At 35.2% G+C, this 16,357-nt stretch overlaps 1 protein-coding gene across 5 annotated transcripts in view; it reads right to left on the reverse strand.

Annotated features, from left to right (window-relative positions):
* Positions 1-16,357, reverse strand: part of dpf1 (D4, zinc and double PHD fingers family 1) — a 48,442-nt gene that overhangs the window by 20,028 nt on the left and 12,057 nt on the right. For all 5 annotated transcript variants that reach the window (XM_042739227.1, XM_042739226.1, XM_042739229.1 and 2 more), the window contains exons 2-8: positions 13,749-13,778; positions 10,108-10,268; positions 9,900-10,007; positions 8,949-9,076; positions 6,559-6,648; positions 5,106-5,184; positions 3,770-3,901 (exon numbers count right to left, since the gene is read on the reverse strand). In XM_042739227.1, the coding sequence (XP_042595161.1) occupies positions 3,770-3,901; positions 5,106-5,184; positions 6,559-6,648; positions 8,949-9,076; positions 9,900-10,007; positions 10,108-10,268; positions 13,749-13,778 (728 nt within the window). The remainder of the gene's footprint in view (positions 1-3,769; positions 3,902-5,105; positions 5,185-6,558; positions 6,649-8,948; positions 9,077-9,899; positions 10,008-10,107; positions 10,269-13,748; positions 13,779-16,357) is intronic.

The raw sequence follows: 16,357 nt of genomic DNA on the forward strand, positions 1-16,357 counted from the left end.
GTCATGTTAGGACAGAAAATGTTGCTGATTTCACTTTAAAATTCAGAAAATTAGGGTTCAATCTTTGTAAAATCCTGACGTTTTTTAAGAGTGTGGGTGCAGAGTGTGTGTGTGTGTGTGTGTGTATGTGTGTGTGTTTGTGCGAGCATGTGGGGGAGGATTTTAACTAGAACTCCCAAATCCAATTTTTAGGTGCACATCTAGAGGGTCGACCTCAAATGCAAACACTGATCCCCCCGCCATCTAGCCCTCTACCCTTTTCCCTTCACATTGACACCAGACAGCACCCCTCCCCCTAGACCCTGCTGGACAGCCCTCAAAACCTCCTCAGTCCCAGCAGCAGCACCACAACACTATATGAAAAAGAATATGAGCAGGCATGAATTTTAATGCAGTCGCTCATCTCAGCCATGCAGTCTCACTTCTGCAGTGGAAATAAATAAAGAGGGGGAAAAATACAGAGAACTGATAGATGAATCTTAAATCAAAAGGAGATAGAGCGAAAAGCATAGGCAGAAATACAAGGCTGATGGGGGGAAAGAGAGAATGCGAGAAAGGGATTGCAAAGAAGTAGAAAAGAGACAGACGGAGAGTGAGAATGAGAGGTGAAATCTCATCTCTTGGCTGAATAATCTGTCATTCATCAAACTGATAGAACAGAGAGAGGTAGAACAGCCGTAAAACCAAATAAAGGCAGAGGATGGGAATTTCGGATTTGGTCTGGCTCCAATTCTCCATCTTGAGTTGGACAGCTCTAGCTATCATGCCTACATCTACATCTTTGGTCTAAATATTGCATGAATAATGCATGGGCTTAGGTTTCATTAAAACCTCTCTTATTAATAATATTGCTCGTGGTGGAGTAGAGGAATACGGGATGTGTGTGTGTGTGTGTGTGTGTGTGTGTGTGTGTGTGTGTGTGTGTGTGTGTGTGTGTGTGTGTGTGTGTGTGTGTGTGTGTGTGTGAAATAAGAAAACGTACCATCCTGCAGATGCTCACATTAGCGTTCTGTCTGAAAATCCTGCAAAATTTAACCACTAATATTCGGCGCTAACCAGCTTTGGAATCAAAAAGCCAGTGGCGGTAAGAAGTAAACAGAGCGATGGGCAGGCCATTTCTGCCAAGCACTCAGCCAGATAACTCTGGGAGGCAAATGGGCATGATTTCAGAAGGACATTGCAATGAGGTCACTGTTACCTTGTCTTTGTCAGGAAAAAAAGGATATAGACTGAACACAACAAAGCCATAAACAAGGAGTAGAAGATCTCGATACTCATACATGACTTCAGCATGATACAGTGTTCACTGTAGTGGAAAAAAAATAAGAAATAAATCCTAATCAGTATGTTTGTCTTTTTGTACCAGTAAAAACATAAAAACTAAAAATTCATGAAAAAATATAAATTTTGCTTGTGCAGCAAAACTGTGTAAGACTTATTTTCAAAGAATATATAATGTTTTAAGCATAAACTACCATTCAGAAGTTTGGGGTCAATCATTTTTTTTTAAAGGAAATAAAAATACTTTTATTTAGCAAGGACACATTAAACTGATCAAAAATGATAGTAAAATTCTATTTCAAATAATCTTTCTATTCATCAAAGAATCGTAAAAAAAATTATGTATTATCGTTTCCACAACAATATTAAGAAGCACAGCTGTTTTCAATATTGATAATAATAAATGTTTCTTGAACAGCAAATCAGCATATTAGAATGATTTCTGAAGGATCAAGACACAATTAATAACTAATTAAAAATCATGAAAAAACAATAAAAAAAAATATTTTAAAATATATTCAAATATTCAAACAGTTATTTTAAATTAAAATAATATTTCACGATATTAATGTTTTTACTTTTATTTTTGATCAAATAAATACAGCATTGGGAACATAAGAGACATATTTCAGAAAAAAAAAAAAAAAAAAAAATCTTACCTACCCCCAACTTTTGAACAGTAGCGTATATCAAATATTGTGATAATTATTATTTTTATATTATAATATAACATTTCAATAAATTTTTTTTATATATATTTCAGTATGATTGGTCCAAAATTTTTTAACCGTAATACTGTGAAATAATGAATATTTGATATGTTCAAATAGAAAAGCTGTTTTTAATTATAATAAAATATGCTGTTTAACTGTTTTACTCTTGATCAATTAAATTTCACTTTGGTGAGCAAATGAGACAATAAAAAATAAAAAATCCCCAAACTTTGAACGGCAGTGTAAATCTCACTGAACTTAGATTTATGCGTAAAAATTCCCAATAAGGAAAAAAAAAATATATATATATATATATATATTATATATATATATATATATATATAGTAATTTAAGAAATGCTATATATGACACTTCAGGTAAATGTATCTGGCTGAAAGGACATTTGTACTGGAAAATGACAAAAATACCGATTATAGAAACTGCAGTGTGGCTCCTTATAATAATGCATGTGTGAAATGATTAATACCCTTTTCCACCAATATGGTGCTGGTGCTCAGGGACGTCGCTCAGAAATGTACCACATTTTTACTTCAGAGCCAAATGATGAAATAACTGTTACTACATAACCAAGTCTTTTTTTCAGACAGATTTTTGGCATCCATTTTACAATGGCAAAAAACACACACATTAAATCCAATGTTTTTAAAATGCATCTCAGTCCACTGGATTTCAAATCATTGTTATTTTTGTCATTGGCCGTTCTATGCATGTAACATTTTTACATACGAGTCAGCAGTTTTGGACACAGTATATGCATGAATGTGTAAAACGTGCCTCGTGACTTTAGCACCGTGGTGAGATGTGAAGACATGAACAAAAATAAAAAGTAAAATTTTCAAGTGTTTCCACATTGGCAGCTATTCTTCGTTGTTCTATAAGAAAGTCTCTTGGCATCACGCTGACTCATTATATCATAACTATAGCAGCTAATGTGGATATTGACAACAGTGTCTCCACAAACGGATCCAAATTCATCACTTGCGAAATGACAGTATGATCACCGAATCCAAATCGGATTTGTGTGCAGTGTGAACACAAGCTTTGCTTAGATGTCTTTTACTTGCGGTGATTGCCATAATTACAAGATGACAAGTCGCAGATTCTACTGTGTTAACATCTTCAGAACCAGATATTTGTTTCTATGTGTCTATGGAAACCCATAGAATATAATGCCAGATGGATCCAGTAAAATACTTTATAACGATGTTAATTCACCACAAAAACAAAGAAAGAAGAAAACTGTTACTATTATAGGAGTTCAGTATAAAAAGAATAAAATTCATCAATTCACACATATTTGTAAATAAAATCTTTTTATTTCAGACAGATGGGGAAAATAAAGTGGCTGGAGTAGCTGTGCAGCACAACAGAAGTAGGAACAAGAGGACAAAACAGGGTGTCAGCTGCTGCATTGCGCACTTCCAGTCAGCTCTGTTGATTAGAATGAACGATCTAGTTCGGTCATGAGTAGTTTTGTAAACTTTACGTGAATGCCGCCCCTGGTTCCTGGCGATAACGGTGCCTGGTTTAAGACCAGCAGGATTATGAGGCCGAGTCAATTTGGTCCAGGCCAGAAGCACCTTTAATTCATTGGAAATGCGTGGAACAGGGCTAGATTGGACAGCGGCTCCAGCACCAGCCCCGGGGTCAGTGGAAAAGGGGTATGAGAGTGGGTGAGTTGTGTTAGAATAGTGGTACTCTGTGGGTTGTGGTATGAGTGTGTAATCCATGGCTGATGCTGATGCTGGGCTCACGTTTGTGGTTGTTCTTGCGCTGGAAGGGCAGTGTGTGCCGTTCGGAGTCTTCCTCACCCTCCTCGTCTGCCAGGTGTGTGTGAGTGTAATGGTAACTCAAACCTGGACGGTTCTTGTAGCGCTTCCCACAAACTAAACACAAAGAAACACACAAGGAAATAAAAAGAGTTGAATTGTTTAGTTTGTAGTTCGGTTAAGCTTGTCATAAAAATAAATGTTATTATTATTATTATTTAATTTACCGTCAACAATTAAAATTAATTTTGCAATAGAATAAATACAGTTAATTTTATTTTAATTCAAAAACCAAAATTATTTGTAAATATTATGTTGTTATTATTGTTATAATTATTATTAATTATACTGTTATTGTTAATGTTTACTATTATTAAATTAAATTAATTTAATTTTAAAATGTACAACTTTTTAAATGAAAAATAACAATTCTAGTTTAAACAATATTTCTATTCAACAGAGAATCCTGAAAACAATTAATAAATAATATATCACCATTTCCACAACAATATTAAGCAACACAACTGTTTTCAACATTAATTCTAATAATAAATGTTTTATTTGAGCAGAATGTTTTCTGAAGGATCATGTGACACTGAAGACTGGAGTAATAATGCTAAATCTTCGGGATTGTATCACAGGAATAAATTATATTTAAAATATATTCAAATAGAAAACAGTTATTTTACATTGTAATAATATTTAACAATTTAACATTATTATTATTATTATTATTATTAAGTCATTTAGATCTTTTTATTTTTATAATATAAGAATTTAAATTAATTTGATTTTAATTTAATATATAGTATTATATTATATATAGGATTTTATTTGTATAATACTAGTTAATATACATATTCTTCTTATTATTACTATTAGTAGTAGTAGTAGTAGTAGTAGAAGTATTTTTAATTATACTTTTATTGTTAATATTTACTCTCAGTCATTTTAATTAAAATAAATTCACAATTTAACCATTAAAATTAATTACATTTTGAATGAAAATTAATTTATAATTAAAACTATCATATTTGTATAATAATATTTAGCAAATAAATATTTTATCTATTTGCATTCATGTATATAAACTTTTCCACCATTATTGCCCATGAGAACAGCAGGGAATATTGTCACAATATGCAGGATAACTCGAAACAATGAAACTTGACATTAAACATAAATATCAAGAGGACTGCATGTTTAAATGGCTATATGGTCCTCTGTTACTAGTTCTTCTATTCCTTTCCCCATGCTGTGTTTAATAATGAATGTAAAAATCTATTCTGTGTTCTTTTGTTTATTTGCACATGATACTCACTGTCACACACATATGGCTTGTCTCGATCCTCTAGGGATGCTGGATCCTGTCTCTTTCTCATCCCCCCAACACCACATGCCTGGACACATCAAAAATCGCATGTAAACACACACAGATTCATTTACAGTTGGCAACCAGTCTATTTTACACAGGTGCAGCTAGAAGCATTGTTATTTTGGCCTTTGTAGAGCCCCCATTCCACTTCCTCCTTCAAGCTTTAAGCAAATCCTCTTACACAGCATTAATTACACCTAGCACACAATTATCACAGCATCTCTTCCACACACTGCCGGATAACTATGTGGGGTGTGAGAGATCTTAGAGGAAGTAGTGTGCCCCAATTAACAGTACAGAAGGTGAGAGATTCTAGGGACTGAATCGAAGACATTCTGTTTGCTATCCTTGTATGTATTTTTTCTGCTAGACTTCACAACAAAACTTGCACGCATTTCTGTCAGGGTTGTGCACCATACATCGGCCTGTAAATGACATCAATAATGAACATTTAATTCATCACATGCCGTATTTAAATCCACATGTCACATCTTATTTCACTTGCGAACCTTGTATCTCAACAAAAACAGCAATTTTGTAAAGTCTTCCTTCTTCAGACTTTGGTTATTTCATGCCTTGAATGCATTTCTGTACAGAACCACTTACGATTCCAGCCTTTCATGTATGTGGGGTTATAATTACAGATGAACTTAGCCATGTTTTCAGTGTGCTATCACACATCAGGTGTTGTCTTTAAAGTGGTATTAAAGGAGGTTTTTCCCGGCTGTTCGGAAGGAGCTGCTTTGAATCAACACAAAGCCAGTGGAACGCAATGATGAAAGCTACGCAGGGATCAAACCTGGAGATGTGCTAAACAGCCATAATGGATCAATGGCTGATGAGCTACAATGGCGTGCTTTGTTCAGACAGCAGCCTTGAAGAAACAGGAATCCTAGATTAAACAAAGAACCTGCAGGGCTCACTGCAAACCTGTGATATATTAATACAAAACCTTGGGTTATGGGTCTAATTGCTAACAAGAGCAGAGGTTTTCAAATGGTCAGTTGTAACTCAAAAACTTCAACATGTCTGATTTGACAGCAGGAAACAAAACAATACTGAATGCAAATAATAAAATGTTTCTGACCATATAATACTGCATAGTTATGAGAGCAAAATCACTTATCAACTTCTAAAAGATTAGCAGAAATACATCGTCAAACTCTAGAAAATCCATCTAATTGCATCGAGAACATTAAAGGTACACAAAATTATGAACCAGACCCATATACTTTTGGCTCAGCACTTGATTGTCAATGTTGAAATGAGTTTTGAAGCAAAACCAGTTGAGTCTTGTGAGTAATCAGCCTATAAATCTGTATGATTCACTTGAGTATTAGTATGATTCATACTAATTAATTAGTGACTGCAGAACACGTTATAGCTGCATGTGTTTTACCCGTCCTTTGGTGCGATTCTTGCGTTTGGGAACATCCTCCTCCATCTCATCCATGTCCAGCTCGTGAGGAAAATCTCCCACCAGCAGCTTCTATGAGCACAAGGAAAGACCAGCACGTATGAGTCAACTGTACTGTATGAACAACAATAAAATGTCAAACAAATAGGAAAGACCAATGGGAGAATAACAGACCCTAAGAAAAACCATATGGAAAATGTGCTTTATATTAGTTAAGAAAAACATTAGCTTGTAATGATATTAAGCAATGCATGCAGGTTTACCCTGCAGACAAACGGTTAGAGTTGCTTTAAAAAACACAATGTCATATCCGATGTAGAGATGGTATAACCATAAGTATGAGAAATACTAAGGGTGCTGTCACATTTACATGTTTGGTGAATTTTCGTAGGTGAAATCCAGCTATTTCAAAAAGATTAAGTTAGTCATGCAAATTCGCTGCATCGACCATCAGAAAGCTGCTTGGTTTGTGACTTTGGGTTGTGCTTCATTCATTGCAACAGTATTTGTGATGTATGAACGGATTTCGATTGAAGTATATTGGGGCCTTAGCTGTTTTTATTTAAATTATGTCACACAGGTTCATTCTTTGATTTCACTTATATCGGAGTGTTAGTTGTTTTTATTCTCCAGTGTGTTTATGTTTGTACTTGTGTCTGCACCAAAGAAGATTTCCACAAATCACACCAACCTATTATGTGAGCGATAACATAATAGGTTGGTGTGGTTTGTGACTTCACTGTATTTGCACTGACCAACGGTAGTTCGAAAGTGTTTACTAGCCAGAGCAATCTTTCCTGGCAAGCTGTTTCAAAATCCTGAAGACAAACATCATTTTGGCCTTATTTTTGTTTGAAATAACATCACACTAGCTGATTCTTTGATTTAAATTTTTTCGCATAACTTTTGCTATGGTTGTGTGTCCGCCATCTAAATAACAGGGAATCTACCTAAACATATCTATGGTTGTACCTGCATGAATGATCATGTGACATTCTTTTTCTGTTGTGTAGTGTTGACGGAGATCGTTTCTGAAAGGCAGAGAAAATGCCAGTGTAGACGAAGACCGTTTTAAAATGAAAACGCACTAGTGTAAACATAGCCTAAGAATATAGGGGTCTTGACTGTTTTTGTTCAAAATGGCATCACACCAGTTCGTTCTTCTATTTCGAGTATTGGAGCTTTAGCTATTTTTGTTCGAAATAATGTCATAATGGTTCTTTCTTTAATCTTAATTGAAGTGTATCAGTGCATTAGCTGTTGACATCATCCCAGTTTGTTCTTCGATTTCGCTTAAATTATGTCAGGGTTTTAGCTGTTAGCTGTTTTTGTTTGAAATAGTGTCACACCATCTAGTTATTCGATTTTGTTTGAAGTACATTGTGGCCTTGCCGTTTTTTGTTTGTTTGTTTGTTTTCTCTCCAAATGACATCACACCAGCTTGTTCTTCTGTTTCGCCTGGAGTATTTTGGGGCTTTGACTGTTTTTGTTTGAAATGACATCATACTAGTTCATTCATCGATTTAGCTTGAAGTATATTGAGGCCTTAGCTGTTTTTTTTTAAATGACGTCACACCAGTTTGTTCTTATATTGAGGCCTTAACTGTGATGATTGCCTAGCAAGTGCACAACTGTAAGCACACTCATAATATGTGGCTGTGGGATATGAACAGTGGTACAGTAGCAGGGAGGCACACAGCTGTTTAACTCCTGCTGGGGCCTGAGGCGAAGCAAGCAGCAGGATCACAGGTCCGCTCCCACGGGACGAATTGCTCTAAAGAGTGACTCTTAATTGAAGTGCTAATTGGTTAACTGTCCACCCCTGGGATATATGTCATGTTATGTGCAAAACAGTGAGGGTGGTAACACTAGTGACAGCTCTATCGACTGGCAGGCAGGTTCATTAGGATATATAAGCATTCACACGTCAACACGGTCAAATGTAAGTACATGTAAACCCCGAGACATTAAAAATGTGCATCCGCACTCCACAAAATCAATACACCAACTTTGTCAAACGTACTGACATAGACACACACAATACACTCACAAAAATACACTCACAAACATACACACTTTGTGGTTAACAAGGAAGTCTGCCAGTGGGGGCGTGTCAGCCCTGCAGGGATTTGTGTTACTGCCAAAAAGAGACACAAGTACTACAGAGAAATCAGAAGGGGAGAGAGATGGCAATAAAAAGCAGAAAGAAATGCTGAATGGAGTGGTGGGAAGAACACATGGCAACAGTGTCTTAGTGTGTACTTTAGTGTGTATTTCAGGGCAGAGTGTGTAAAACCACTTTTTATCTAGTTTACTATTGAGTGGGAGCAAACCATTCTAGGGGGAGCAAACCACAGAGGAATATTTCTTACCTGGCATTCACTCATGGGTTCCTCCTCCTTTGTTTCAACCTTCTTATCCAGCAGTTCTCCACTGAGGAGTGACTCCAGAACGGGACCCTCAGGAACACCCCCTTCCTTCTTTAGTGATGCTTCATAGTCTGGACACACACCACAAACAATTGTCACACCAAGACATTTCTAGTCAACTCTTAAAAGACTAGGGCAGACGGTGTTTATGTCATTTGTTTAAAGTCTTCAAGTAAAGAAAATGTACAAAGATTGCATGTAAAACCATAAGCGGTCCCAACCAAGGACCAGCTTAAACCAGTTCAAACCAGCTATCATGCTTCAAAACATACATAGCATATGCTGGGGGTTTTTTTCCAACAGTGTTACACAACCCAGAGTCTCAAAAAAGGGTGTATTAAATTGACCAAAAGTGGCTGTAAATACATTTATAATGTTACAAAATATTATGCAGCACAGCTGTTTACAACATTGATTAAAAAAAAATGTTTCTTCAGAAGCAAGTCAGCATATTAGAATAGGATATAATAGAATAGGATCATGTGACACAAGAGTAATGGCTTGTAAATTTTAGCTTTGGTATCACATTAATAAATTACATTTGAAAATATATTAAAATATAAAATGGATATTTAAAATTTTAATAATATTTAACAAAATTACCATTTTACTGTATTTTATATTTAACAAAATTACCATTTTACTGTATTTTTAATAAAAAAAATACAGGCTTGGTAAGAGACTTATTTTAAAGATGTTTTAAAAAATCTCTCTCATCTTAAATTTATTTTGTGCTCATTTGTTTAAAAATACAGACCAAATGAATACCAAAAGTTTCTGTTTTTCTTTAACTGATTATTTTAATAAATTATTTGTTTTATTAGGATCCCCCCCAAAAAAACAACAAAATTGAATCAAAGATTTATGTTTGTCTTTCTTAATATCAACTCTCACCGATTTTAAACTCGATGGGTCCAAGACGTGGATCTTCTAAGATGTTTAACCGTCTCTTCTTTCTCCAGCAGCGTGCAGGATAGGTATAGAGCTGCCCTGGAGCCACACCTGGGTTAAAAAGAACCAGAGCCGTGGTTTAAACATCCAAAACCTTGACCTAGCAACAAAATCACCAATGTAGTGTGATACACTGTACACATAAACACACCTGGCCCACGATGGGTCTTCTCCATCCATATGTAGCAGTTACTCTGTGCTACGCCTGTTTGGGAGTCAAGAAATGGCAGGCGCATGGAGCGTTCAGCACAAAGTCGAGCATTATAACTGCGGCAGTGCTCGATGGCCTCGCGGTAAAACTCCTCACCAAGGCTGGAAACAATTAAAAAGGAGGAATGTCTTACAAGTATGTTTGATTTCAGTGCTCAAAAAACAATATTTATTATTTAAAGGTCCCATGAAATCGAAATTTGTGTTTAAAGCCATCTATTGTATATGCTAGTGAACATATATACATATATATATATATATATATATATATATATATATATATATATATATATATATATATTTACCTCTTCTGGGAAATTAGAGCAAAAAATATTGATGAGGCATGTTGCGCTAAACAAATTTCTTTCCAAGTAACTTCAAGGGGTCTTTAAATTTTCATCCATCTATGCAGAGAACTCTTTGTACTGTCATGCAGGAGGTAAGTAAAATTCTTGGCTGGCATGAAATCGGGAAATATAAAACTCATTTCCAGCTCTGTTAAAGACATACTGCATTTGCATTGGAATATACAGTACAGAATCTCACTCAAGGGTAAAGAGCTCGGGTGTTAGGAACTGCTGTTTAAAAACACTGCAGCATGAGAACAGTGGTGTGCATTAATGTTTCATGTGGCAAAAAAGAGCACACTCAACAGTTCTGTCCTCAAGAGTATGTGTGCATGCTTGAAACTGGTCAGGACAAAAGTACCGAACAGTGATTTTATTGTTAAGCCTGGACTCAGCAAACTGCTGCATTTGAAAATCGATTTTAAAATCAGGAAAACACTCATGAATAAGTCAGTAGCAACTGTTTTAGTTTTGCTTTACAGATTAGTAAATTTACATTCAGATCTGAATATATGAAAACATATGACTCAATGTTTAATGAGATTTTTTAAACTTGTGTGCACTTGATTGAATCACATACTAAAAGTACTAGTGTACTTCAAATCAAGTAAAGTAAATGGTAATTGCGTATAATACTAATGAAACAAATGGCCACTTCATTGTACTTAAAGAGAGTACACTTTCTAAAAAGTGTGCTTTGTACATAAATAATTCCAATTGTTTTACTTTAAAGTACATTCTAATTCATTATGTTTTAATATTTATTTTGGGCAGTACATTTTATCCAAAATTCAAGGACAATAAAAGTAATTATGAAATTATATATATATATAAAGATGTAAGTGGATTAAAAAACATTTTAAAGTTAAACTAATTGCATTTAATATCAATTCAAACTACAATACATCTTCAAATACAATTTCATTGCAGTTAACTTCCAATTAAGTGTCTGAAAACATTAAATTCAGTTCTCATTTTAAGTATGTTATTTATTTCCATAATAATTACTCTTTTTAAAAGTATGCAAAAGTGTATTCTTCTTCGCAAAGTCTCCTTCACTGCAAACACAGTTATGTAGGAAACACTGCAGTTACAGAGTAGCAATCATTATTTAACAGTGCAAAATGCCAACTGACCAATCAAAAGCAAGCATTTCAGAGTGAGTCATGTAATAATGTTTGGCAATGTCATAAATCAAAGTGTTATCGAATTTAGTCCAGATATTCTTTTGGTTCTGCTCTAGTTTTTCAGTATTGAAGTTCTTCTGTATTTTCTCTCCCATTGTTAACACAAGGAAAGATCAAAAGTGCAGAAATAATTGGGAGATGCTTAAAAAGTCCTCACAATACTCTCCTTAACCCTGCTCTCCCGTGGTTGCCTTTTCTTCTGTCCTTCTTTGTGCAAACCAGCTGAATAAACTCCCTTCTATGTTATAAGCTATTGTAAAAATTAGCCCCATTGAAGTACTGGTGAGCTTTGGGACACAGTCCCCAGTTTCTGATGCGTCATTGTTTGTTTCATTGTAATCAAAAGCACCGGTCTGCAAACCGGAGTGAGAAATGAAGGAAAATTGCATCATGCAACAATGACCGCATCCCTGAAACAAGCCTGATAACAAATTGACAGAGGCTTGAGGTGATGTTGATGATGTAAGTGTAAAACCATTGTGATTGGTGAACTCATCCATTTCTCCTTGTGGGGGAATGATGAAGAGCCCTGTGGCTCAAGACTAACAATGCAGTCAGGCTGAAATAAATAACCCTCATTTCTCCAAACAAAATGGCGGCCAGAGCAAAACAACACATTTTCTACCTAATTTAGCCCATGTTTGATTTTGGGGGCCACATCCTGGTCATTTCGGCGCGGGCTGGAATCAATCCTCAACATGTGGGTTGAAAATCACTAAGTGTGTAGGGGCAGTAAATTACAGTGCATCGAATGTCATGTGCTCAGGTCCACCGGAGGAGAAATATTAAGTCCTGTGGTGAAGTGCTGCGGGCTCCATTTAAACACCTCTACACTCAGCAGATACTCAGTCTGCGCTCAATCTCACACAATGGACCAGGAAATATCTAAAGGTCAGCAAGCGAGTGAAAAACAAAGTTCGGCGTCACTTTGATTATGTGAGAAATTGTTCTTCAGGGAAAGCCCTTGTCAAATGAGCTTTCAAGACTTCTGTTTTCGAGCAATTTCTGAAAGGCTTTCCGATTGGAGTTTGAATGTTTTAAACAGAATACTCTATAATAGGCCTCTCCAAGAGGCGAAAAGAGTTGGGCACAAAACAGCAGCACCCTCACTGAGTTCCTGAATTGGTGAGATAAGGTGGCTTCTCATGTTTGGCAAAGCTTGTATTCATATCTCACGAGCACAATGAAGAAGTGATCAGTTAGATCGGAAAATTACGAAGCCTTGCACATGACATGTGGAAGAAGAAAATAGATATTGTGGCCACAAATTAAGAATATGTTGCCATGACTTATTGCTTTTTAATTTGTTCAGTTTATTTAAATGAACAGTTCACACAAAAATGTAAATTCTGTCATCATTTACCCCCTTATGTCGTTTCAAACCTGTTTGCCTTTCTTTGTTCTGTGGAGCACAAAAGAGGATATTTTGAAGAATGTTGGTAAACAAATAGTTTTGGATCCCAGTGATTTCCATTATATTTTTTGACCATACAATGTAAGTCAATTGAAACTAAAACTGTTTGGTTACCAATACTTTCCAAGGTATCTTCTTTTTTTTAATAATGAAGAAGAAACAAAGTCATAGACAGAGGTTTGATTTACATGAGGGTGATGACAGAAATTTCATTTTTGGGTGGACTATTCCTCTAATTGGTTTTGTAGCCAAGTTGTAATTTAGTTAAACAGTAGCCACAATTAGTGATAGTTTTGTCCATGATTTAACTAAAACAAGGAATACTAAATTTGTGGCCACAATATCTTTAAATATGTATCTTGAAAATATATTTGCGAATATGTGAATGTCAAATGCATCCTGCATAGTCAACTCTGCCACAAGGGGCACTACAGCATGCATTAGCAAATATCGTTACATTTATATAGCCCTTTTTTGGGTACTCAAAGCACTTTACATGCTAGGGGGGAATCTCCTCAACCACCGCCAATGTGCACCATCCACCCAATAGTAAATGTGACTGCATCTGTGCTTTGGGTATGATATGCACCAGTGAGGAGTAGGAAGATCTGTGTATTGGATTTAACAAGCATACCTGTTCTTTATGACAGTTCCACTTGATTGCCTAAGAAGAGAAGAAAAAGACAGAAACAGACATGAGCATATCTGATTGGAGGTTGGGGGGGGGTCATTTAATAAGATGGATTTCCATTCAAACCATTATAAATTAACAGAAAAATTCATTATGAAGAACAGACAAAGCCTCTTAACCATGGTCAAGCAATGCATGTTTTTCCGATGCCAATATTTAAGAAGAAGATGACCTACAGTACAGCAATATAATGCTGATATATAGATTATACAATTTAAAGGGATAGTTCAACCAAAAAAATGAAACTGTTCATGTCGTTCAAAACCTGTATTTCTTACTTTTTTCATATATATATATATATATATATATATATATATATATATATATATATGTGTGTGTATATATTATAAAATCTTCTTATGAAGGAAAAAAAGAGAGTCATACAGGTTTGGAACACCATGAGTAAATTACTAAATTTTAAATTTTGGATGAATTCCCTTTAATAACAGCAAAGGAAACACTAAATTAAATAAATAGAATAATTACTGAAAGGTTATTACAAAATTGTAAAAACAGAATTTGTTAATTTTCTACTGACAAGGCTTACTGAAGACTTTGGAACAGACACACTTCTGTTAATTGACCAAGCATGCCGATGGTGATAATTTTAAAAAGACCAAATACCAGCTGATTAATTGGCCTGGCTGATATCTGGGTCTGAAACTAGCATCTGGATACCTTGACTGTGTTTTCTGATTTGCCACACGAACAGCATGAGGCAGCAGCGTGCTGCAGTTTTACAGCTGAAAGGAAAAGCAGTTACAAGAATAGCAAACGGAAAACACGTCTTATTGCCTCTTTAACTACATTACCGAGAGATGCATTATTTGCAGTCATTGTATTTACTCTATATGAGAACTCCAAAAACATTAGGTATCTTGGAAGAAGGCTGACAGAATGGAGAAATGGGTGAGGTTAGCTAATATAAGAAAAATCAATAAGAGGAAGCAAAAGCCTGAAGCAACCCAACCAGAGTTTGGCTTGTATGCGGGCAGAGCCGGCCAGGAATGCCATCCACAGGGAAAAGTGTGTATGCCAGTGTGCCATGAGGAAGCGCTCTCACTTCTTGGTGTGTAAAACTATGCTTAGAGGGAGTGAAAGGTCAGAGAGTGTGTGTGTATGTGTGTTTATGTATGCAGTTGTGTGTGTGTGAATTAGATTTTAGCCTTCAGATAGTTGATGCTGAGTGTTATGATCTCACTTTGATGTAACTGACCAATGAGACAGCATAGCAGGAGGAAAAATTAACATAGTCTGGTGCCCATTTCTGATTCATATTGTACATTTTGTACATGATAGAATGGTACATGGTATTGGTTAATCCAGTAAAAGATAGACACATAGTTTTATGTTGGGCACTTTTCATTAATTTATTGTTAATATATATATATATATATATATATATATATATATATATATATATATATATATATATATATATATATATATATATATATATATTACACTCCTCTGTGGAATACTTGATTCTGATTGGTCAGTCGTGACATTCCGAGGTATGTTATCCATCGATAACAACCAGTAAAAGCTAATAACACAGGTTCATCCGGGTAACAGCAGTCAGCGCTGTACTCTTGCTTGAACCATTTTTTCTTGGTAGAAGCTTTGCGTTTGTTTAGCTAATAAAATATTAAAACTCGATTCAAAATGGTGTACAATTATTTATTATGTCATCCTGGTATCGTGGACTTGCTCTTGTTTCATACAAATGCAGCTGCTGCCATTTTGCTATGATTGTTTTGTAAGCTGTAATGGATTATAAGAAAACTAATAAACTGGTAAGGTTTTAAAACATTTTTGTCTTAATTCCTTTATTTCCTTAATTATTTTTTAGGTGAAATGTTGTGAAATAAGTGGTTTTGACTGCACTTTTTCCCTTAAATGTCCGTCTAGTTTGAATTTGCCGCTTACTCGCAACTCCGCTTCGCGTCGGGGTCCTTGATCACCCTGTCAGGGTTTATTCTGAGATAACAACCGGCTGGATGTACATTATCCCTTACATATATAATACTTTATATGACAATTCATCCCCTTACATTACCCCTACTTTTGACAGAAACCTTTCTTCATTTTTACATTAATAGCCTACATTTCACATTGTGTGTGTGTGTGTGTGTGTGTGTGTGTGTGTGTGTGTGTGTGTGTGTGTGTGTGTGTGTATATATATATATATATATATATACATAGTATTTACATATATGTGTATCTTGAAATGTACATCCAGGCTAAAGTCTCAAAATCTAATTATGAGATAACAAGCATCAAAGTTAGATTTCAACCATTAATTTCACTATGATTTCAATCTTTGACATGGCCGTACTCAGTCAATATTAAAGATCTAAAGGTTATATTTTCACAGAATGTTCTGCATCTTTATGAAGGATGTAGAAAACAGTAAATCACAAAAAAAATTACTTCAGCTGGGTTTTCACAGGCAGGGTCACATATGTATGTGTAGAAGGATTCAATTATCAGCAATATAATATAATATAATATAATATAATATAATATAATATAATATAATATAATTAATG

Source organism: Cyprinus carpio, chromosome B15, assembly GCF_018340385.1.
Source record: "Cyprinus carpio isolate SPL01 chromosome B15, ASM1834038v1, whole genome shotgun sequence".
Classification (NCBI taxonomy): domain Eukaryota; kingdom Metazoa; phylum Chordata; class Actinopteri; order Cypriniformes; family Cyprinidae; genus Cyprinus; species Cyprinus carpio.